Here is a 21,916-nt window from a genome sequence, read left to right as displayed (position 1 = left end):
TATGATATATTAAAGTTATTCTCTTGTGATTGATGGTCATTCCGTTTGTCTTTCCGCAGATTTGAAACAGTGATATTAACGAAGACACTGGTGCCCACTAGATCCGGCAGATTGAGATTTCTCTTTGCCAATGGTGTGAAACCCGGCATGGTGATAGCGATACTGATGGCTCTCTTGGCAGTTCTCTACGTATCGGCGGCTCTAATGATGATGCGTATCGATAAGCTGCATACCGCTTATCTAAACCATCCTTTCGTCTCGCCAGAACGTTTCACGCAAGATCGACTATTACATTACCTTAACACGAATTTGGATCAAATTGTGAAGGTAAAATATTATCCTGTTCACGTGTATCAATGATTATATTTTCTGGGAATAATAAAATACAAATTCGTATTAAATGATCTGAGATCTATTTGAATCTCTTTAAATAATCGCTAAGATCGCGTTTAAGATTTTTTATCGTTTTAAAAATAATCACGGATGTAAGAAAAGAAACAAACTATAGACAGTTTTATTAATTCTCTTCTAACATTTTATTTTATAATTTATATTTTTTTCGTAAGATATAAAAAATACATGAATCACTTTATTACATATGTTTGCCAGATGTTCAAATTTTATCGCGTCTCACAAAGATAACTTGTGAAGAGGATCAGAGCGGGAAGGAGTGAAGCTTTTAACGATCGATCGATCTAAGTGACTATCCATGTCCATCAAACATAGGGAAATATATTCATGTATGTTTGTAGGTGCGGCAGAGTCTGCAGACACTATCGCAACAATTCGTGACGATGAGCCAAGGTAGCGAGACGGGGCCGGCCGGTGGCGTAGTCGAACCGGAAGACGCACCGAGTTAGCCTTTGACTGTGAGGCTCGATATAATTCAGCTAAAAAACGACACGAGGCTCCGTCGTCTCGCCAGTGTACGCGGCGTCGTTTCATAAACGATGACGTCGACGTCGTTTTCGTTTTGTCTTCGTTATCGCCGCGTTAATTCTCGGCGACCGCGAGGGCGATCCTTCTCCCGAGATCATTGCGCGATCGTTCCCCTCAAATAAGCGTCGTTATTGTCGTCATTTTTAGTATCTAGACTTTGCGAGGGAGTTTAGAGAGGCAGCCGTCTCGTAAAACGAGAGACCTCGGGGTGAATCCCGAACGCGAGCCGATCCGAGAGTGAACTTTAAAACGGGGAGGATGGAGGGTGGATTCGAGCGCTTGCAGATCGCAGGCTGCTTCGACTACAGATACACGCGCATGTTCACGCGTACACACATATACATAAATATACCTCAGAACATAGAAAGTGATGAGGATAGGTACGCGCGGCGAGCGAAAAGGGGTTTCCGCTTTTCTTCTTCTTTTTTTTCTCCTTTCTTTTTAAACTAGTCACGTGTGTACCTAAGCCCCGGGGTACGACAAAAGAAGCAAAATGAACAAAACGATATATGTATATACATAGTATATATATAGTTATATACATATATATATATGAAGTATCTATACATACAGATATATATAGATTAATAACAGTGCATATTTCGCGATTACTTGTTCGTTACTTATGTAATTTTGAGCTAGTCGGGCACTACTCTATTTCACCGCTGCTATATACATATATGTATAAATATATTAAAACACTATTATATAGCATCATAATTGGATAATCTTATCTCGATATAACGCGTGTGATGCGCGCGCCGTGCGATACTTCGATGAGTATCGACCGAGATAGTATAATAGAGGAGCTCGCTTTCCTTTTCGCCGTTAGCTCTTTCAGTACCTGCCTTAAACCTGCATTTAATTATGATAAAAAGTTTTTAAGAAATGTATTCTATTCTCTCTCTCTCTCTTTCTCTCTCTTGCCATGTCCATTTTGGAATCTCGGCTTTGTAAAAAGTAACCAACTTTATAATTTTATCTTCTATTGTTCAGTAAGATTTCGTAAGCACGCTATTGATGGAGATACAATATATGTTCCATGTCAAACAGCAGAACTACAAATGTAAATATTGAAATCATTGGAAAAGAGAATAATATAATGCGACTTTCTTAAGAGTTTGAAGATTTGACGATTGGATTGTTAAAAAGAAAAGAAAAATATATATATATTTATTCTAGATTTCTCTATTATTGTTAAATGGGTCCGTTTTTATAAAAGCTTTGTCCTATTAAAGAGAGAAGTGTGGCTTGCCTCAGAATTATCCACACTAATAATTTTAAAATAACTTTTGATGTTTGTATAGCATCTCGTTTAAGTGATTCTCGATGTCTTTGCAGACCGTAGCGTGTAAATTAAACTAATTTGTAATAAATTACAGATCAGAATTGGATTTTTGATGAATTTAAATGAGAGAGGGAAATGAAACGAAAACTCTTGCCTAAATATTAGTATTTGCATATTTATATACCACGACTTGCGAGAATGAATGTTTACTTAACGATGGTCAGAGAATTAAACAAGATTGATTGTAAAATTGAATAGAATTAAGGAAGAGGATGATATAATGCCCTTATATCTAACACGGTACTGAAAGGGTTAAATTGCGCAGTTTGGATGAATCTGGAGATACGAGAGAATTCGTGCGACTGTTATTACTACATATTTTCGATTATTTATGGAAGTAACGATAGCGTTATATCTATCTTCTGGATTTGAGGCGATCGCGCGAGTCGTCTGTATCGAAAGTGGCTCTAAAATTCGCGTCAAATTTTGAGAGTTTTGTTAAAGTACATGACGTCATCTATGCAATATTTCACTTAATTCATTTATGCTCAACTGGCTGTCAAAAATCCATTGCACATATACACTATATTTATTTTTAATATTATATAATATTTAAGATAGAAGGAGAGAAAGAGTTGTATCGATATTATATATATATATAAATTTATATATAAGTTAATATCGATAAGATACGATATCATTATGATGTGCAATTAAACATGTTTTTTTAAATTCTCTATTCGATCCATTTAAAGTTGAAATATTATATTTTAACAATGTATGTTTTTAAGAAAAATCTGTTTTACAAATTATTATACTATATAGTAGAAATATTAATATATTAGTAGAAATATTATATTTTTATTAGATTTTTTGCATATGTAGTTTTATATTATGAGGCATTTCCAGGCATAGATGAATTAAATTCGTCGCGTTCGTCTCTTGTCGCATCTTCGAGATAAACGGCTCGCGCGCAAAGATGCTCGCGAAATATTTCATTTGCTCGAACAAGTCTCGAAATCGTTGCACTTTTCGAAAATGGAACGGAGGAATGTTTGAAAAAAAGAGAAGAGACGTTATATTATAATATGATGGGAGAGAGGGTGGAAGTTTTTTTGACTGTGATAATAGGATCGTGAATGCGTGCTTGTATTGGCACGGTTGCGCTTAATTCTTTAAAAAGAAAAGAATGTTACATTTATATATAAGAAGAAATACATACAAGCACATATGTGTACAGAAAATGCGATCTATTCGAGAAAAATATGCGATGCGTTAAGAGGATCATTCGATCTCCCTGCGAAGAAAGGAAAGCATTGATAAGCGCAACCGTGCTTTCTTCGAGCTGAATATGGGATCTAAGAGAAGTGCTGTTACATTAATTAGCTATATTTATAAAAATGTAAAAAGAAAGAGAAAAGTAGAGTTTGGAAGAAATTAAACTCTTAAGTGTCTTCTATAATGCATTGATTATTTCGTTAATTATATAAATGGGATATACAAACGGTATTTCGGTATTACTTTAAGTTTCGATCTTTTATTTAACATTACCGTTATCATTACGTTTTTATTTTATCGATTGATTACTTGGAATATTTTATTGTAATTTGCGCAAGAAACAAGGTGACACGACACCATTTAATTCAGAACTTATTTATTCTTTTTTTGACGAAGACATAGGACGGGGCAAGCAATATTCCTTTCGCGTGTCTAGATTGGAAATGTGTACAACTTGACTTTGTGCGGAATGAATATTCCGTTGATGCGGCTTACAACTAACGTTTGATCATAAAAAGAGATGTATGACCCATATGTGTCATTATTAAAGACTCATTAGAAGGCGGAAGTGCTTTGATATATACGCCAAAAAAATGCGACTACACGCACGAGAAGCAGACTTGTGAATCGCTTTGCCGGAAAAACTTTAATGATATTTTACCAGCCCTACATCTCTGCAACACACTCATATGAATACTTGGAATTTTTAATCTTTCGATCCATATCGCACATATATATTTGGACGACGTAGGTCGATTTTGCGATTTGTTTTATCATTTAAATGATAAGATGAAACTGATTAGTCGTTTACGAAAAAGTTAGCGAGAAATGATAACGAGAAAGAAAATTAAGACGAGTCAACAATGATATGCTGTTTCTTTGATCGCAATCTTTGAAGCCTAAAATTATTTTAAGAAAAAATAAATTTAATTTCAAGAAAAAAAATCTCTGTCCGTTACTTTTAATTTATGTATTCGAGTTTTGCAAAACTCATTATCGGAATAAAATTGTTCTGGAGATGATTGCAAAACACAAAAATATATTTTAAAATATTTATAATTAACATCATTAAAGTGAAGTTTAAAAATAGATTATTTTTTTTTATTTTTGACGAAGTTAATGAAGATAAAGTGCAATATTTGAAAAGAGTTCAATTAAAAGTTCAATTAAAAAAAAAAGGAAAAATGGGAATAAAATAAAACTTGTAATTTTTATTATATTTATTTTTTTATACAGCAAAGAGTCGGATTTACTGGAGCAAATTTGTATCGGAAATCATTAACGGCTATCAATTCTGAGAGAGAATTCGGAAAGAATGTCGAAATGTTTGCGAGGATCATAGCCAATAAACGCGAAGCGAGCCAAGTCCTGTGCCAAAAGATTTGGTAGAAATTGAGCGAAAAATCCTTAATGAAAATGCTCTTGTCCCTGTTGATTGTCGTGCGCTCGTACAGCTTTTCCGCCACATTAGGAAATCGATGTTTAAAAAAACCTGCTATCTAGAGAAAAGTTGTAACGAATTATAAGAAATGTTTTTCACACAGTGGAATGGTATTATTTACATGGTATCGATCATCGATTTGTGATTATTCGTAGAAAATTAAATTTTTTTCGAAACGATTATCTACTCATGTCGATATTTTGTAAGCCAAATAATTGTTTTTTTTTTATACAAATCATATCTCTTATACGATTTTATATTTTTCATATTTCTAATCGAAAATATTATTTAATATATTAATATATAATATAATTATAGGTACTATTTCTTTTTACAAAAGATTCCAAAAATGATGGAAAGATTTATAGGAAGTTTATTATGTAAAATTACAAGTACATAATTTTGAATTGGATTTTTATTTCAGGCACATACATTAATTTCATAAATTTACTTCATTTTTTTTATTTAGTTAAAGTAGTTTTTTCTTTACTCGTTAATTATGTTAATTTTTTGCAAATAATTGCAATTTAATGGTCGATATTATATTATGAATCGCGGCAAGGAAATTTTTTCCGTACGAACAACGCAATTCGTAGAAGCCGCGGTGAAGTATGAGAGTTGTGATGATTGAAAAATGCGAAAGACGCGATGAATCCCCGATCCGGAAATTATCCGAAGCGAGTATTGCGTTAGTTAATTGTATTGCGTAGTCGGTAGTACACTTATCCCTCGTTCTTGTTTATATATGACTGCTACTTGCCTTATCGTAATGTTTTTAGACATTTTAGATGGATGCTCAACACGCAAAATCCGTTTATTTAAGGATATACAGGTGTGTATGCGCGGCGAGATTAATACTAAAGATGCGTGCTTCGTGTATCGAACATTATTAAAGGTCTTATCCGATATAGTTTTCATTTGCAAAGTTAGATGATAAATTTGCAATTTAGAATGACTATCTGATAAGGCAGCTAAAAAAATATGAAGAATTGCTCTACATCTATAATATAATGTACAATTAATTTATATTTTCAAAAGTTTACAGTTGCAATTTTCCCACATATATAATAATTTTATATCCTCTTGAAAATATTTACAAAAAATATTGATGTAAAATACAAATGTCAAATTTATTTTCTTAATATATTAAAATGAATATTAAGTTCTTTATATACATGTTTATTTTTTTTAAATGAATTTATATAAAGAAATTATATTGAGAATATATAAAAAAAGAATGGAGTCAAAGAGAGGAGAGAAGTAGCAATTTCTTTAAAAGCTGCTAACTAAAAGATTGTATCGTGCGAAAGGCCTTTAATCCAATATTCGAAGCGCGCAGATGGAAATTTGTTAAAGATAAAATTGCGCGGCTGTAGAGAAAAAGAGAAAAAGAAAGAGATTCGTGCCCGCAATTACTGGAGATCTCGCAATTGTTGCGCGCACGCGAGGACTCGCGGATGGCGAGAGGGAATCCAAAAACTACAGACCAATAATTTACTACGTAATTTGTGTAGCTCGATACACAGAACGCAAATAAATTTGTGAAAACGTCAAATCGTCGTGTACAAGCAGACCACCACCTCACCCATGCCAGTCCAATTAACCCCGTTTCCTTCCATGCAGGCATTTCTCGTCGTCGGCGAATAATCGGTAAACATTGACCGCAACGTTCACTATCCACGAGAACCTGTGGTTTATCAAGTTAATTACCACTGCATTGTAGTTTGATAAGATACACAGTCCTCCAATTAATTTTATCTCGCAAGAATAATTTTGACCTTATTTTCTTTTGCGCATTTTAGGGTCGATAAAACTCCAAGTAACAATTTTCATTTAATTTTATTGTAATGTAATATTTTATTGTAATGTAATAATTATTATAATATAATCTTCTACTTTATAAAGACTTAGTAAAGTATAGAAAAAAATGCCGAGAAAGGAAGATAACTGACGAATTAAATTATTTAAAAAATGAACAATTAATCTTAGCTTTCTTATATTATTGTATTAAATTTCACATGTTACTTAATCATAGTTTTCTTATAAATTACATTTATAAAAATATCAGCAAAAAAATTTTTTTTATATTTTTATATAATTCTAATTATATAATTCTTTTTATATAATTCTTCTTTGAATCGAAAATTTATGAAACGATGAAAAAAAATTGTTTTTCTATACATATATCTTTTCTTTGAGATTAAAATTATGTTTATTTTAAGAAAATAAAGGAAGTAAACATATAAAATACATATTCCTGCATATTCACGAAATTTAATCGAAGTAATTTGTGAAAATTATAGTGTTAATATATAATTTTCGTATCTTTGAGAAAATCGTTTATATATTCAATGAGTACTTTCGATAGATAAATATTTAATATTAATAAATATATATTAGGAATGTTAATCAAGTTTTCGTTTGCTCTCACACAGATTTACATATAATGTTTTTCGACTCGTATCATTGGCTCATTCACTCGGAGATCTAAAGGCTATTACTAAAGGTTATCGTGTAGTGGGGATTCTGCGGTTACACCGTAGGAAGCTCATATAAGAAGCAGGATGCGTTTTGTAAACGTCAGTTTGTGGTGTAAATTCTAAATCGATCGCTGATCGTGGATGTTCCCTTCGTATTGTATCATTGATTTTTAATATAAGGTTAGTTTAAATTTTATTTTTTATATAATAAGGCTAAATTGGATCTTTTCTACGTAGAAAAAGAAATCTGATCATTTTTTGAAAAAAAAATCTGTAAAATTAATTGTTATAATATATAATAAATTATAAAGTGGTAAGTATTTTCACATTTTTCTTTTTAATAGTAATCTTATAACATTTATAGATTATATCTTATAGCTGTTTATTACTTTCTTTTGATTTGTTCCACTAGTTAGTAAATGTATAAAAAAAATTGCTCATGTATTCATACAATTGTACATTTTCATTTATTAAGAAAAATACATCAAGTATTTTTTTGTTAGATTATTTCGAATTAATTTTCTCTTGTAAATATCTTTGTTTTACTTGGATTATTTAATTCTTGATTTTTATACATTGTTTGGAAAATATAAAAGAGCAATCAGAATTTTAGTATTCTTAATATCTATTTTTCTTTATTCATTGCATTTTAAATCTGCTGTTTATCTCTTTGATTCTATTTTGAACATTTATAACATTTATTTGTAATAAATGCTTTAAATAATCGAGGTAGGATCCACTAAGAAAGAGCAAGATTTGTTAAGATTACAAAGTAAACAATCGTTCTCAAACAAAATGAAGAAACATGAAAAGCATGTATCTTATGTAACATGGTTTATTCAAATGAGGGAGATTTTATCCTAGAATACCGGTTTCGTTTCTGCAATTGAGATATAATAATATACAGGAGAACTCGTCGTTAATTCGTCGAATAGTTCAGGAACATACGTGAGTCGCAGCACATATTATCGCACTGTAATGTGGAATCCCGCGTTTCACCTGTGGAGAGATCAGATCGCGTGAATCAGCGAGATCGAGGTCGCTTGTCGTGATCAAATCCCTTTACGGGATGTCATCGTGCGGGATTTTTGCCGGACCTTTACGCAATGCGTCCCGGATGAATCAAAGTTGGATGATACCGGCTACTCATGCGGTTTGAGAATGTGTCTTGGTATTCAAGTATAGCCTTGCTATAGCAGCAGGAATGTTGCACAACTACGATCGATGCATCGATCGCATTATGCTTTACTTCCATATAAAATCTGTATTTTTGATTAACTTCTTTAAGAGAGCATTTTTTTCTTTGTATATATTTTTTTATATCTTCTAAATAAATTTGTACAATAGATGTGTTATTAAAAATATTAAATTATTTATAATATAAATTAAATTATTTATAAATTATTTATAATATATTTTAATTAAATTTGAAGATTTTTTAATTTGCAAATGAAAGAACCATTTTTTGAAAAATTCTGAAAAGAAAAGAAATTTTACTATTTAATATTTTTTTTCTAAAGAGTAAAAGACTTTATAAGACTTATTTGACCTGATTTGTCTAGATGTCATTCGAGGAACCGCTTGTGGTGGAGACAGTGCACTTGTATGAGAAGGAGAATGCTGAAGCCCATCACACTTTCAACTTCGAGATGGTTCATCAGGATCCGGCGATCCCGGTCCTTCGACGTGGACAGCCCTTCAATATGGCTCTGAGATTTAATCGCGAATATGTAGATGAGACCGACATCGTCCGGTTACTCTTCAGCTTCGGTCCGAATCCAAACGTATTAAGAGGTACCAGGGGAGTAAACACGGTGACCAACAATGATGCCTTCCTGACTGATCTGGAAGCTTGGGGGGTACGATTGATCAGCGCTCACGGGATGGATCTTTCCGTCGAGGTCAGGAGCCCGATCGATAGTCCCATCGGAGTATGGCAATTGAACATAGAAACCAACACCCTGGGCAGGAAGAAAGCGCCGAATACTTATAGTTATGATAAGGATATCTATCTATTGTTCAATCCATGGATAAAAGGTACGCGATTAAAAATGCAATCAATGTCTGAGGACTACGGAAGAGATGTTTTATCAATATTTTTTTAATAATAAATAAAGAAATCCTGTCAGATACAAAATATAAGAATACAGATATAAGAAGATAAAGAGAAGACAAACTTTAAAAAAGACAATAGTCATGGAGTTATCAGTTATTCATTAAATATTAAACAAATTTAACAAGCTAATATCATCAATATTTTAATTCCTAGAATTTAGGAAAAAATGATTAATGTTTTTATCTTTCTAAATATAATCATTACAGAGGACCTGGTGTTTATGGAAGACGAGCAATTGCTTGATGAATACATCCTCAACGACGTCGGGAAGATATGGGTAGGTCCATGGGGTAGTTCTCGCGGCAGAGAATGGGTTTTTGGGCAGTTTGATGCATGCGTACTACCGGCTTGTCAGCTGTTGCTGGAGAGATCCGGTATTAAGGCGATTTCCAGAGGCGACCCGGTCAGGATGACTCGAGCAATCTCCAGAATCGTAAGACATGCTTTTATTTAGTCTCACAAATCTTTTTTAACGTTGACATAAATATCAATCTGTTAATTCGTTCAAATTATATTGGATTTTAATTATAATCGGAAAATATTTGAAAATTTTAATTATAATCGGAAATTTCAATTTTAATAATAAAAAATAAAATTTTAATTTTAATTATAATCGGAAAATATTTGAAAATTTATTAACTATATTGTGTGTGTGTGTGTGTGTCATGTGTGCATTGCAATATTAAAAAAAAGAGAAAGGGTGAAAAGTTTACGCATATCTATGCATTTTATTTTTTTACACATGCAATACACATTTTCTCTACAATATTCCTTCTTTTATTTCAATTAGATTTAAAAATCAGAATTACACAATTTATATGTAATTAATAAATTTCTTTTTTCTACTGCTTTCAGATAAATTCCAACGATGATAAGGGCGTAATAACCGGTCGCTGGGACGGTCAATACGATGATGGTACCGCGCCGGCTGCCTGGACCGGAAGCGTGCCTATCCTAGAGCAATTCTGGGAGACCGGCAACGAGGTCAAATACGGTCAGTGTTGGGTCTTTGCCGGTGTCGTGACCACGGTGTGTCGCGCCCTGGGGATCCCGTCGCGAGTGGTGTCCAACTTGGTGTCGGCTCACGACGCCAACGCTTCATTGTCGGTAGATCGTTATTATGATCTGAATAACGAGGAACTCGAGTACGATCCCAACAACCCGGTGGGCGAGGATTCCATTTGGAACTATCATGTATGGAATGATATATGGATGGCGAGACCAGATCTACCCAAGGGTTACGGAGGCTGGCAGGCCATCGATGCCACTCCGCAGGAACAATCGGACAACTTTTATCAATGCGGACCAGCGTCGGTGGAGGCTATCAAGGAGGGCGCCGTGGGTTATAACTATGACGTGACTTTTATGGTAGCATCCGTGAATGCGGATCTGATGAGATGGAAGGAGGATCCGGAGAGCGATCTGGGATACTCCAAGATCGATTGCAATAAGTATCAGTGAGTATACGGTAATGTTACGTTTACCATTATTAAAAGTAACGTTTTTGGATCGCACATTTTGTAAGATTAAAAAATTGTACTAGAAATTAAATCCCTTATGAATATAAAAAATGTAGAACAAGAAAAATGTAGAAAGAACCGAATACGTTCAGAGAACAGATTTTTGATTGATCACATTAAGTATATTATATAATAAAAAAGTTATATTGAGCGTAAGAAAAAATATTATGTCAAGAAATAAATCATGTATTAAAATTTAGCAAATTAAGTTTAGAACCGAAGTTGCAAATTAATTTATGAATTTTATTTTATTGAATTTATCGTTGAATTTTATGACAAGGAATAAGAGAAATTATTTGATCAATGTTTCCCGAAAACAATCGTTGTTTGATTGTCAAATTCACACGTAGAATAATTAACGTCGAGTGTGTTTCAAAGAATACCTTTTTATATTCCATACGATATTCTCTTGCGATGATTTCATTCATCGATAATGCATTCGTTAATGAACCACGACACAGACAAATTCGTCTCGCGCGCGGACGTAAATAACTATGACAATCCAACACGTGAAATATATAAAAACGAGTCAGACGAAGAAGGTAGAGACAAATGTCAATGATGAAAACGGAAATGCAAGTCTTGTGCTATTTGTGGATCCTGCAATTCGCAATTACAATGCGTCCTTCGATGCGTCATAAACTATTGTTTATTCGCGATTTGCATAATTGTTGTAATGCTGAAGCATTTCTACGAATTTCTACACTAAATGTTAATGCGAAACGTAAACATAAATGACAGACTCGATTGTCAGTTATAAATATCTGTGTATAATAAATTATCTATTATCTTCTTCTTGCGCGTATCTCATCTCTCATAAGAGTTTTCGATAAAAAGTACATTTTATATATTAAAAAGAATATTTTTTCATATCTATAATATTAATTAATAATATAATGTAATTTCAATAGTTTTCTAAATTATCCGCGTATCTTTTCCTTCTTGAAGCAGCAACAATAGCTGATCTTGATACAAATAAGAACAAAATTTTACATCACATTATTTTGCTACGTTTATTTTCGTAAATACCAATATAAATTATTTTTGCAGCATCGGCCGAATGATCCTGACGAAGGCGCCGTGGATTTTTGATCCCAATGGAGACAAAGACAGACAGGACATAACATCGCTCTACAAGGACAAGGAAGGTAAATGAAACGCAAATAAATTGCCTTACATACATCTTCAGCATCTGACATATTATTCTCTATTTTAATGTGGAAGGCCAACTTTGTTGCATAGCAAGACTTGTTGGATAGAAATAAATCTCACACAGCTTGCTGCAATTTTACTAAAGAGCGCTCTATCTTAAAAACTTCCCGTCAAATCTGGACCTTATTTTTTGGATAGTCGATTATGATATATCATTCTAATTTTCCCCTACTTTTTAGGCACCGAAGTTGAGAGATTGACCTTGTACAGGGCGGTGCGCAGCACCGAGATGGCGAAGAGGTTCTACTCGCTGCCATCGCCGGGCAAAGAAGACGTCGAGTTCGATCTCGCCGAGCTCGAACGCGTCAACATCGGCGAGCCGTTTGCTGTGACCGTGAACATCAAAAACAAGTCCAATGAGACACGTACTATCCAGGCCATCCTATCCGCCGGCAGCGTTTACTATACCGGAGTTAAAGCGAATCTTGTGAAGAGAGCGTCCGGCGACTTTGCGCTTCAACCGAACGCCGGTGAGATATTTTTTCCATGTTTTTTTTTCCTAAACGCTCGCGGCGAAAGGCAATTGACGCCGCTCAAAGATTGCGTCAACGTTAAGATGGACATAAAATGGTTCTTGATGATTCTTGAGTCGTAAGTAATCAAAGCTCTCTGAAAAATTACGACAAATTTAAGCGAGACTGCAATTAAATAAATAATGTTTGTTAACTCATTTGATTGCAAGAGCAAGATAGAATTTTTAAGGAAGCAAGGTAATTATGAATATATCTAAAATATATAAATGAAATCATTAAATTTATATCATTTATTATTTTATCGGTATGAAAATTAATGTCTCCGCATTATCGAGAGAAATAATTAATGAGCTTGTCTAACTTGTCATTGGAATTCTTAGATAATAAAGGTTTATAAGCATTCAATCAGCGGATAAGAAAAGAATCTAGTAGCTTTTACTACGTTGTTGTCTTTTTATGATAATTAACTTGATTGAACTGCGCGTTTGCGATAATGTCAGAATTCTGTAATTCTTGTGTTTAAATCCATTACAGTCGAACAGTTGAGACTTTCGGTGACGGTGAACGATTACTTAGACAAATTGGTGGAGTACTGCAACATGAAGCTGTATTGCATCGCTACAGTCAAGGAAACTCGGCAAACCTGGGCGGACGAGGATGATTTTCAGGTTTTAAAGCCGAATATCAATGTCAAGGTACGATAAAAGAGAAATACAGACTCAAAATTTTCTTTAAAAAATTTCCAACTATATCTTTTTATTAATGTCTTTTCTATTGTGATTTTTAAAATATTTATCAATTTTGTGAAGTATTATCGTTATATGTTATTAAATTTATTAATTATTTGTAATCTAATTATATCTAATTATAAGTTCGAATTGATTTGCACTTCTACATAATTTCGAATCATAATTTTTTTTACTTTTCAGAAAGCATTTTTTTAAAATACTATTTTTAAATTCTATTCTTTGAATATGTATATCTCTTAATTTGATACAACATATATTAATTAGATCTAATTATATTATTTTCAAAAAGATAATTATCATTTATGTTCTGCATTTTATACATTCAAAAATATTCACGCGTACAAATTATCTAAAAACTTTTCGCTTACAAATCGTCTCCGCAATATCATAGATCGAAGGTGAACCAGTTGTCGGACAACCATCAACCATCATACTAAACTTTAAAAATCCCTTGAAGAGAAGTTTGACCAACTGCCAGTTTAATTATGCCGGACCCGGTCTCTCCAGGAACAAGACTCTAGCCTTCAGAGACGTTGAGCCTGAAGAGGACGTTTACGTAGAACATCAGCTTGTACCGCAAAAGTCTGGAGAGCAGAAAATAATTGCGACTTTCACCTCCAAGGAATTAGTCGACATCACCGGTTGTGCAACTGTTGACGTCCTTGAGGCTGAATAAATAATGATCAGTCAAGTTCGACCTTAATTTAAAGTACCATGCTAATACCCGAGTGCATTTTATCAAATTGCGATGCAAATATTTTTTACTCCTATCTAAATATTATATGTTTAATTGATGTTTCTCACAAGTCTGTCGTATAAGCAATTAATCAATTTCGAGCAATTAAGCAATTAATCGTATTTGCATTAATCAATTTCGAATATTATCTGTAGTATTAATATATCAATAATAGATTAAGCGTTAATGAAAGTAATATGTGATGGAAAAGCCAATGAGAAATTAGTATTTCAAAAGTGGAGGACATAAAATACATAGTTGCATATCGAACTAAATAATATAATTTTTTCATAATAATACATTTTTATCATATAAGTATTTTTTCAGAATATTCCCCACAGTTTACAAAATAAATTTTTCTTACAGTTTTCTATATTTATAAGTTTATATTTTTGTAAAATATTGAAACGTCCAATAAATGAATAAAAGAAATATATACCAAGATACGTTAGAGATATATGTATATGAAAAATTAGAATCAAAGAGAATGTAACACATGTGAACGAATATTAATAAAAAATCAATGTCATATTGCACATACAGAAAAACTATGAAAATAACGTTAATTATATATAGAAAGATTACATCGCAGGATCGCATTGAAACGAAACTTGCAAGTACCAAAATACTATGGAATACAAAATACAATAAATAAGAGGCAACAAATTCCCGCACGAGATAACCGAAGAAGTTTTTTCTGTCATGGGAAGCGCTAAAGTTTTAATCGTTCCTGTTGCGTTAAAATCTCTATCATCATTCTCATCTTCTTTCGATTCTAAAATCTCGAGCGCGTACTCCTCTTGCATGCCCTGTACCATCAGTTCCGCCAATAACTTCAGTTTTTCTTTATTCACGTGCTCACAATAATTGGCTAATGATAATTTTTGTAGTGCAGATTCATACACTTGATCGGAGTTGCTGCTCCTAGAAGAACCCGTTGAAAATCCGTCGATATCTTCGTCATTAGCCGCATCGAAGCGACAATACTTTGCGTCACATTCGGATCTTTTTCGATTCTCAATTTCGCAATTTACAAGAGAAACACATTTTTCGATGGTCTCAAAATCCTCAGTTTCTCCTTCTTGTTTTTCAGTTTCCTTCGATATTAAATTTTCGTAGTATATAATGATGGCTTTACGAATATTGCGCGCGCGCTCCGCTGCAAGTTCAAAAGCCGCGATTACGTCACTCGGTATATTCAATTCTGACATGACTATATTTCCGTGCTGAGTGTCGTTTTCAAGATGTTCTACGAGATCTTCGGACGAGCAGGAGGTTTCGTAATTGTAGATCGAGGATGATGATCGGTGAGATTTTTTTAAAAATAGATTATTTATTGAATCACTGGAATATTTGACGGATGCTTGTCGCGTATCAATATCAATATTCATTTTATCGTCAGAATTTCTAGGTAATTTTAAAAAAGTTTGAGAATCCTCGTCTATTATTTTTTCTTCATCTCTGATAAAATTTGTCATTTTTGCTGAAGTTTCTTCCATTACGTCATAATCTTGTAATTTTAAAATTGTTTCTCTACTCAAACTCTGTTTGCATTCGCTGAGTGGAAATTCCTTGCTCTTATCAGAATATTTATCTTCAATGTTGCTTTCAGCATGCATAATAGATTCCATATGAACTGAAACATCTTCTAATGTCGGTGTTTTATCTTCAATCGCTGTTGAATCAATATCTGCTTCTGAATTTGTCAAGTCTATCAAATCACAGGAAACTTCCGCATCCTTACAAATGGCATTATAATGCGTCGTATTGCAACCGGTTTCAATGACATTGTTACAATTTGATGATTCCATTGAAATTTGAGTGAGCTTTAAAATTTCTGTCGAATCGACATCTTCTTCTGTTTGCGTGCTGATCGATTTCCAAACTAACTGATCGAAAGATAGACTCGGCTCATCAAAATGTTTATTATTGATAAAATCTGCCTCGTCGTTCCGCGAAATTTCCGTGGAAACGTCACAAATTGACTGCACTTGAAGCCTGTCGTCATCTTCTTTGTTGTTAAAAACGTCATTATTAGGTACATTCATGGCGTTCTCTTCTATATCTTCATCCTCTCTTGTGCTATCAATAATTTCTTTCAATGCATGGATTACTTCCAAAGGTCTCGATCTTCTGCTGTGACTCGTGATAGACTCGGTATGACTCTGTTCATTCCAATTTCGCGAAAATTTTCTCGGTGTAACCGTTTGATAATAACGCGATCTCGATTTCGACCTTGATCTTGTCGGATTTGCATTGTTGTAATTATTCGAAGTCTTTGAATTAACTTTGATAATCGAGCGTCTTTTCTTCGGTAATGTTCCTCCGCTTTGTAGTCTTTGTCGCTGTTTCGTTTCTCTGTAATAAAATTGTGATATATAAATATTATTTAAATACTTGGAAATATATATGAAAGATAAAATTTTCCCTACGTGAGATGTTCGCAAATTTTCGTTTCGCGATTTGCGCAAGGATCTCGGTTCTCCTTCATCAACATCTTGGACTGATTTACGGATATCGATGTGGTCATAGGCTCGCTATTAAGAGTTCTAAATTTGATCATAAAAAATAGAATACATTGAGTATAAAACTTTTCACATACATGTAACTGTCATAGTCGTTATATATAATGCAAAATCTTTTACATAAAAATTATATTTTAAATTTATATAATTATATTTTAAATTTATATAAAAGAGAGCGAAAAATTTCACGATTTAAAGATGTAAGAATAAAAAATTAAAATTTAATAGTTTAACAATTTTGCAGTAATAAAAAGCTCAATATCTAGAAATTATACAAAAATATTTCTGGAGAAGTTTGTTCTCTCTTAAAAAATAATCTGTACATACAAGACGACACATTTTGTAAAAATATAATTCCATAAACATGTTTTAATATAAAATGAAAAACAGTTAAAAAGATTTATTACTCGATATGTTTAATCGACGAATATTTGTTCTCCGTCGAAGCGATGGATCTGTCGGTAGATCGAGACCATTTCTGCGACGTCGGTCGCGTTAAAGACATCGTGCTCTTTACAATCGAAGACCTAGTAATGCCGGGTGGCCTCCAAACTTGTTGATTGGTAAAACCGAGATTCCCTTGAAAACCGCCTTTTCGGGTAGCGTAATTCATAATTGGTCTGTTATCGTTATTCCGTGAATTATCGACATGTCTCGTGAATTTAAAGTTTCGGGAACCTTGTAAATCAGCGTTATACGTCTGATCGATATCAACGTATCTTGTTTCAGCTTTCCTGATCGCCCAAGTTCTTCGATTTCCACGTCGAAATGCATATTTACGCTCCATTGGGGTATTGTTTACGTTTGCCGACATACTTTGCCGATGAATTTGCGTCTCGATCGCAGAGCAATCCTCATTCGAAAAGTCTTCTACAAGTCTTTCTGAAGGTTTGCTCGGTCGACGGTGAAGGATCTTGACTTCGCGACGCGAGTTTTTCGCGAATATTTCTTCCTGCTCACTTGATTGCGATTGACGTGCGATATCTACAGCCGTGCGATCTTGAACATTGTCGCGAATATTTTCAATATTACTTTGAAGAAACGGAGACAAGCAACTATCTATACGTCCCATTTTTTCCTGAAGATGAGCGTGCGAGTCTTCCACGTGCTTGTCAAGCTGATCAACAACTTTCGCCGGCTCGCTACGAAAAACCACCGATTTAGCCGGACTTGCCGCACATTTTTTCAGATCTCGAGAAACGTCTTTGATCAAGTCGCTCGGAAGAAAAACGAGCGAATTCTCCGCGCATTCACAGAGTCCCTGTGTTCCCGTTAACTCGCTATCCTGAAGAGAAGCAGATGCACGATGATCCTTCTTCTCCCATTTTTTGAGGATCGTCACAAGGGTCCGCATGCTCTTATTTTGTTTTGAAACGCTGCGTCTCTTGTAAACTCCGCTCTGTCTTTTGTAGGCGATGTTTTTTTGCGATCTCTTCGACGCTCTCGCGTTCCTAATCGAAGATTTCTTTTTTAGGTTTATCGGCGTCCGTGTCTTCATCAACGACGATAGCGTGTGGCTGGCGAATCGTGGTTGAAGGCACGTTTCGCTTCTGATTGTCTCAAGTTTCGCGGATGATACCTTCGCCGCGAAATTCACGGACCTCTTTCTCCCTTCAAGTTTTGTCATTTTCTCGCTTGACGACATTCTTCCGTCTTGTCAAAAAAAGAATCAGAGGAATCGTCGAAGGGATAGTAATCTCGTCTTCTTCAGCCGTACTTTTTTACAATACTTTCTGCGTTTAAAATAAAACAATATAATAGGTTCCGTTTGTATAATCGTGCTTCTTGTTTCGTTGCATTTTTCTCTCTCTCCTCTCCCTCCTTAAATTCTTTAAATGTTTATGTTGGTCTTATTTCAATAAATGTAATTGATTTTATTTAAATAAATGCTAAGAAAAAAGAATAAAATTCTTACATTAGCGATATTTTTATTGATATCTTAAATTAGTGTGAAAAAAGTTTATTAAAACATATCTCATTACACAGTAATAAGTGATGTATATGTTTATATTATTGAAAAATGTAGTGTCAAATTGTTATTTTCTGTTTATTCTACAAAGATAGTTAACCTTTCATTTGACTTTACATCGTTATAAAAAATACAACGTACGATTTGTATTCATATACTTTGTTAGTATTTTTAAAAATATTCTTTAACTCTTTATTTATAAAGAAAATTAATATGTATATAGATAAATGACACGAATTATTTTTTAATTTTTTTTTGGAAAAATAAAAATTAAAGGTTATATAAGCTATCTCGATCGTACTATATACATATCGCTAATATAATACTTCCAATACATGTTAGCTATTTAGAAAAAGAAAGAGAGAGAAAGAAAATACCGAAAACTGTGTAAAAAAATGTAATCGAGAAGCCTGTATATATGCATATACATACCTATGAATTCACTGAAATACTAAAGTTTTGATCAACGAGAGATTTTGCGATCATACGCAGGTATTCGCGAGAGAATTTGCGATACGAGGAAGAAATCTCGATCACGAAAAACGAAACGAGCTCAAACGAAATTACTACGAAAATACAAAAGTCAATTCATGTTTACGTTAAGCATGATCCTGTAATTTGGCGGTAACACAAGTATACCCGAAGAACGTTAGTTTCAGACTGACTTTCCTTTGTTTTGTACGTTAAGCTCCATGCACGATCTATTGTTTGGGATCATTCGATACGCTTGCGTATGCTTTGTCCTTTATCGAGATCAGCCAATTAGCGGAGACCAACGTAAAGTTACGTCCTATGAAGTCGATTTTGTAACGCAAAATAAGATGTATCTAAAATGTATATTATATACACAATGGTATGTCTAAAATGCATTATATATATACAAATTATCATTAATTGTTTATAATTATTATGTGATGAAATATATCGAGAAATCTGAAAAATATAGTTACATGTAAATGAAAATTTTAAGATAGATCTTATGATGTTATAAATATAAAATTAATTCAAAAGTATATTGATCTTTTGCATTATAGAATATTTAAAGAACTTACGAAATAAATGAAAGATCGCTATAAGTATTTCAGACTTTTTTTATTGATTTGTAAACATTTTAAGATTCAATCGATTCACTGTTGTGTGGGTGCCGATTGGCTTGAAGATTTGGAATCGCGCATAGAGGCGCTACGCCTTCGCTTGAGTTCTTCTTGACGTCTATTCTTCGCCTCCTTCTGTCTCTGCGCCAGCAGTTTCGCGTACTCCGCCGCCTGTTCCTTGCGGGCCAGGCAACGCTTCTTCTTCAATGCCAATCTATGTCTCTTTCTCTGTAAATATTCAGTAAGACATTTTATTTTATTTTTTATTAAGTTAGCAACTAGTTTGATTGATTTAATTTTAATCTCACTATTTCTTTGCTACATATATCGAAATATATGTATTTATATATGTATTTATTGAATGTATCCCTGTAAATTTGTTTAGGAAAAATTATATACCTGTAGAACGATTGGAGTGATCAAACGCTGAATCTTCGGCGCCTTAAATCGCTCCTTCTTCCCTTCTTTTTGTACTGGTCGTTTTACTACAAATTGTCGTACATCATCCTTCTTCGAAAGATTAAAGAGTTTGCGAATTTTGCTCGCTCTCTTTGGTCCCAGACGACGCGGTACGTTCATGTCCGTCAATCCTGGGATTTCCTACGGTTCATGTCATGGTATTAAATCGTTAAATTCATTAAACCTTAATAATTATCAAACCTATATTAGTATGAATTAAATCTAAATTGAAGAGACTTTGTGACTTTAAATTATTTCTTCTAAAATTTAGAACCATGTAATATTAATTTTTATTCTGTTTTTGTTATTATTTGTTCTATTTGAACTAAATTAGTAATAATAATAATAATCAGATAGTGTTTCGTTCGTACACTGAGAAAAAGCATAAAATAAAGCAGCAATTTCCCAAATCAAAAAACGAATTTTATCTTCCATGCGTACGATAGTATTTCAAGAAAATTGAATATTATCTTAAATACACCCTGAACAGCATGGGTTACTAGTGTTCAACAATAAAAGAGAAAATATATGCAGCTAATAGTTTATACCTGTTTTCCCTTCCTTACAATGACAAGAGCTAATACAGATAAATTGGAATCTACAATGCAACCGCGAACGGATTTACGCTTGCGTTCACCATCACGTCTGGGTCTGTAGCAGGAATGTCCCTTCGATAGCAGTAAACGTACACGACCTTTAAGTAAATAGTATATCATATTGTATTAATTAAAATATAAATACATAAAATTAAAATTAATTACAGCTTTAAAAAAAGCTAAATGTGATGTCAAGGTTTCTATCAAGGGGGCAATAATTTAAATATAAACCAAAATTCTATTGCTTTTTTAAGAAGTAACGGATTACTACGATATTTTGGAAAATACATGTGTATTATACATATATAAAACAAATTAACAACCTACCATTTGTCAGGACACCCTGTTTCATGGGGAAACCTTGCTTGTCGTTACCACCGGAGATGCGGACTACATAGCCCTTCCATTCATCTCCCAACGCATCGGCTTCAACTTCAGCGCCCATGCGTTTCTCGTAGAAAATTCTGAGCTTGTGCTCGTCCGAGATTTCGAATAGCTTTTGACATCCTGTCGCGGGATACGATACGTTCAGCTATAACAATCGAATGGATAAATAATTAGTAAGATGTACACAATACACCGACTTTTGAATTGAGGTTAGGACAATATTTATTACGAAAAACCTACATCAGTAAAAAAATAACATATTAATTTTATTATTACAAGTTATGTTGTGACAAGAGAGACATATTATCATCATGAATCAATGTAAAATAAAACGATGCACGTTTTACTCGACATCGTTTGATGCAGCAGTCATTTGTAATCAACACTACGTGTATACAAGTGTAATTTTAATTAATATGCAAACACCGTAGCATCCGCAATACTTCAGTACATCGGAAAAAATGTAGATTTTACGCGATGGACGCGAGATTCCTGAAATATTCGCGGATTCTCACCTTCATTGTAACGGTGTTCAAACCATGCCACGAGCCATGAACGAGAAAGGATACGGTTGAAGCTTCGTACGGATATCTCGCTGAATATCCACTGTCGCCAACTAATATTAGAGATATAGGGACTTATGAAATCGGCCAA

The 21,916-nt window shown here is 33.5% G+C and overlaps 4 protein-coding genes across 7 annotated transcripts in view; 2 read left to right on the top strand and 2 right to left on the bottom strand.

Moving 5' to 3' along the window:
- Positions 1-6,501, top strand: part of LOC145959222 (uncharacterized) — a 60,380-nt gene extending 53,879 nt beyond the window's left edge. For all 3 annotated transcript variants that reach the window (XM_083077869.1, XM_083077884.1, XM_083077876.1), the window contains 2 exons: positions 60-327; positions 753-6,501. In XM_083077869.1, the coding sequence (XP_082933995.1) occupies positions 60-327; positions 753-860 (376 nt within the window). In that variant the 3' untranslated portion in view covers positions 861-6,501. The remainder of the gene's footprint in view (positions 1-59; positions 328-752) is intronic.
- Positions 6,502-7,410: 909 nt separating this feature from the next.
- Positions 7,411-14,768, top strand: LOC145977654 (hemocyte protein-glutamine gamma-glutamyltransferase). 2 transcript variants are annotated; one of them, XM_083109745.1, is made up of 8 exons: positions 7,411-7,606; positions 8,989-9,463; positions 9,749-9,975; positions 10,398-10,999; positions 12,113-12,210; positions 12,454-12,744; positions 13,282-13,442; positions 13,888-14,768. In XM_083109745.1, the coding sequence occupies exons 2-8, from the start codon at positions 8,989-8,991 to the stop codon at positions 14,170-14,172; spliced, it is 2,139 nt and encodes a 712-aa protein (XP_082965871.1). In that variant the 5' UTR covers positions 7,411-7,606; the 3' UTR covers positions 14,173-14,768. The 2 variants fall into 2 exon arrangements, with proteins under 2 accessions (XP_082965871.1, XP_082965880.1); XM_083109754.1 differs by lacking the exon at positions 7,411-7,606 and adding an exon at positions 8,191-8,597.
- Positions 14,498-19,532, bottom strand: LOC145977614 (uncharacterized). Its single transcript, XM_083109702.1, has 4 exons — positions 19,159-19,532; positions 17,165-18,490; positions 16,665-16,781; positions 14,498-16,590 (listed from the first exon to the last, which is right to left on the bottom strand). Exons 2-4 carry the CDS (start codon positions 18,400-18,402, stop codon positions 14,814-14,816), a joined length of 3,132 nt encoding a protein of 1,043 aa, XP_082965828.1. The 5' UTR covers positions 18,403-18,490; positions 19,159-19,532; the 3' UTR covers positions 14,498-14,813.
- A 271-nt stretch (positions 19,533-19,803) lies between these two features.
- Rps6 (ribosomal protein S6) lies at positions 19,804-21,878 on the bottom strand. Its single transcript, XM_083077857.1, has 5 exons — positions 21,778-21,878; positions 21,203-21,407; positions 20,828-20,973; positions 20,220-20,420; positions 19,804-20,048 (listed from the first exon to the last, which is right to left on the bottom strand). The coding sequence occupies exons 1-5, from the start codon at positions 21,781-21,783 to the stop codon at positions 19,854-19,856; spliced, it is 753 nt and encodes a 250-aa protein (XP_082933983.1). The 5' UTR covers positions 21,784-21,878; the 3' UTR covers positions 19,804-19,853.
- Between the last annotated feature and the right edge of the window lie 38 nt (positions 21,879-21,916).

This window comes from Camponotus vicinus, unplaced genomic scaffold (assembly GCF_025532165.1).
Source record: "Camponotus vicinus isolate PSW18456_S1 unplaced genomic scaffold, iyCamVici1.0 SCAF_1, whole genome shotgun sequence".
NCBI classification, from domain to species: Eukaryota; Metazoa; Arthropoda; class Insecta; order Hymenoptera; family Formicidae; genus Camponotus; species Camponotus vicinus.
Note: the sequence above shows the minus strand (reverse complement) of the source record. Positions and strands in the feature narration are given on the sequence as shown.

Coding starts and splice junctions, on each gene's coding strand:
- LOC145977614 (XM_083109702.1), bottom strand. CDS start 18,402: ATGTCGTCAAGCGAGAAAATGACAAAACTTGAAGGGAGAAAGAGGTCC. Junction 16,782..17,164: donor TCGTCGATTAAACATATCGA/GTAATAAATCTT, acceptor GATCAAATTTAG/AACTCTTAATAGCGAGCCTA. Junction 16,591..16,664: donor AAAATTTGCGAACATCTCAC/GTAGGGAAAATT, acceptor ATTTTATTACAG/AGAAACGAAACAGCGACAAA.
- Rps6 (XM_083077857.1), bottom strand. Junction 20,421..20,827: donor TTGTAAGGAAGGGAAAACAG/GTATAAACTATT, acceptor CATGAACCGTAG/GAAATCCCAGGATTGACGGA. Junction 20,049..20,219: donor TCACTCCAATCGTTCTACAG/GTATATAATTTT, acceptor GAATATTTACAG/AGAAAGAGACATAGATTGGC.
- LOC145977654 (XM_083109745.1), top strand. CDS start 8,989: ATGTCATTCGAGGAACCGCTTGTGGTGGAGACAGTGCACTTGTATGAG. Junction 12,745..13,281: donor TGCGCTTCAACCGAACGCCG/GTGAGATATTTT, acceptor AATCCATTACAG/TCGAACAGTTGAGACTTTCG. Junction 13,443..13,887: donor AGCCGAATATCAATGTCAAG/GTACGATAAAAG, acceptor GCAATATCATAG/ATCGAAGGTGAACCAGTTGT.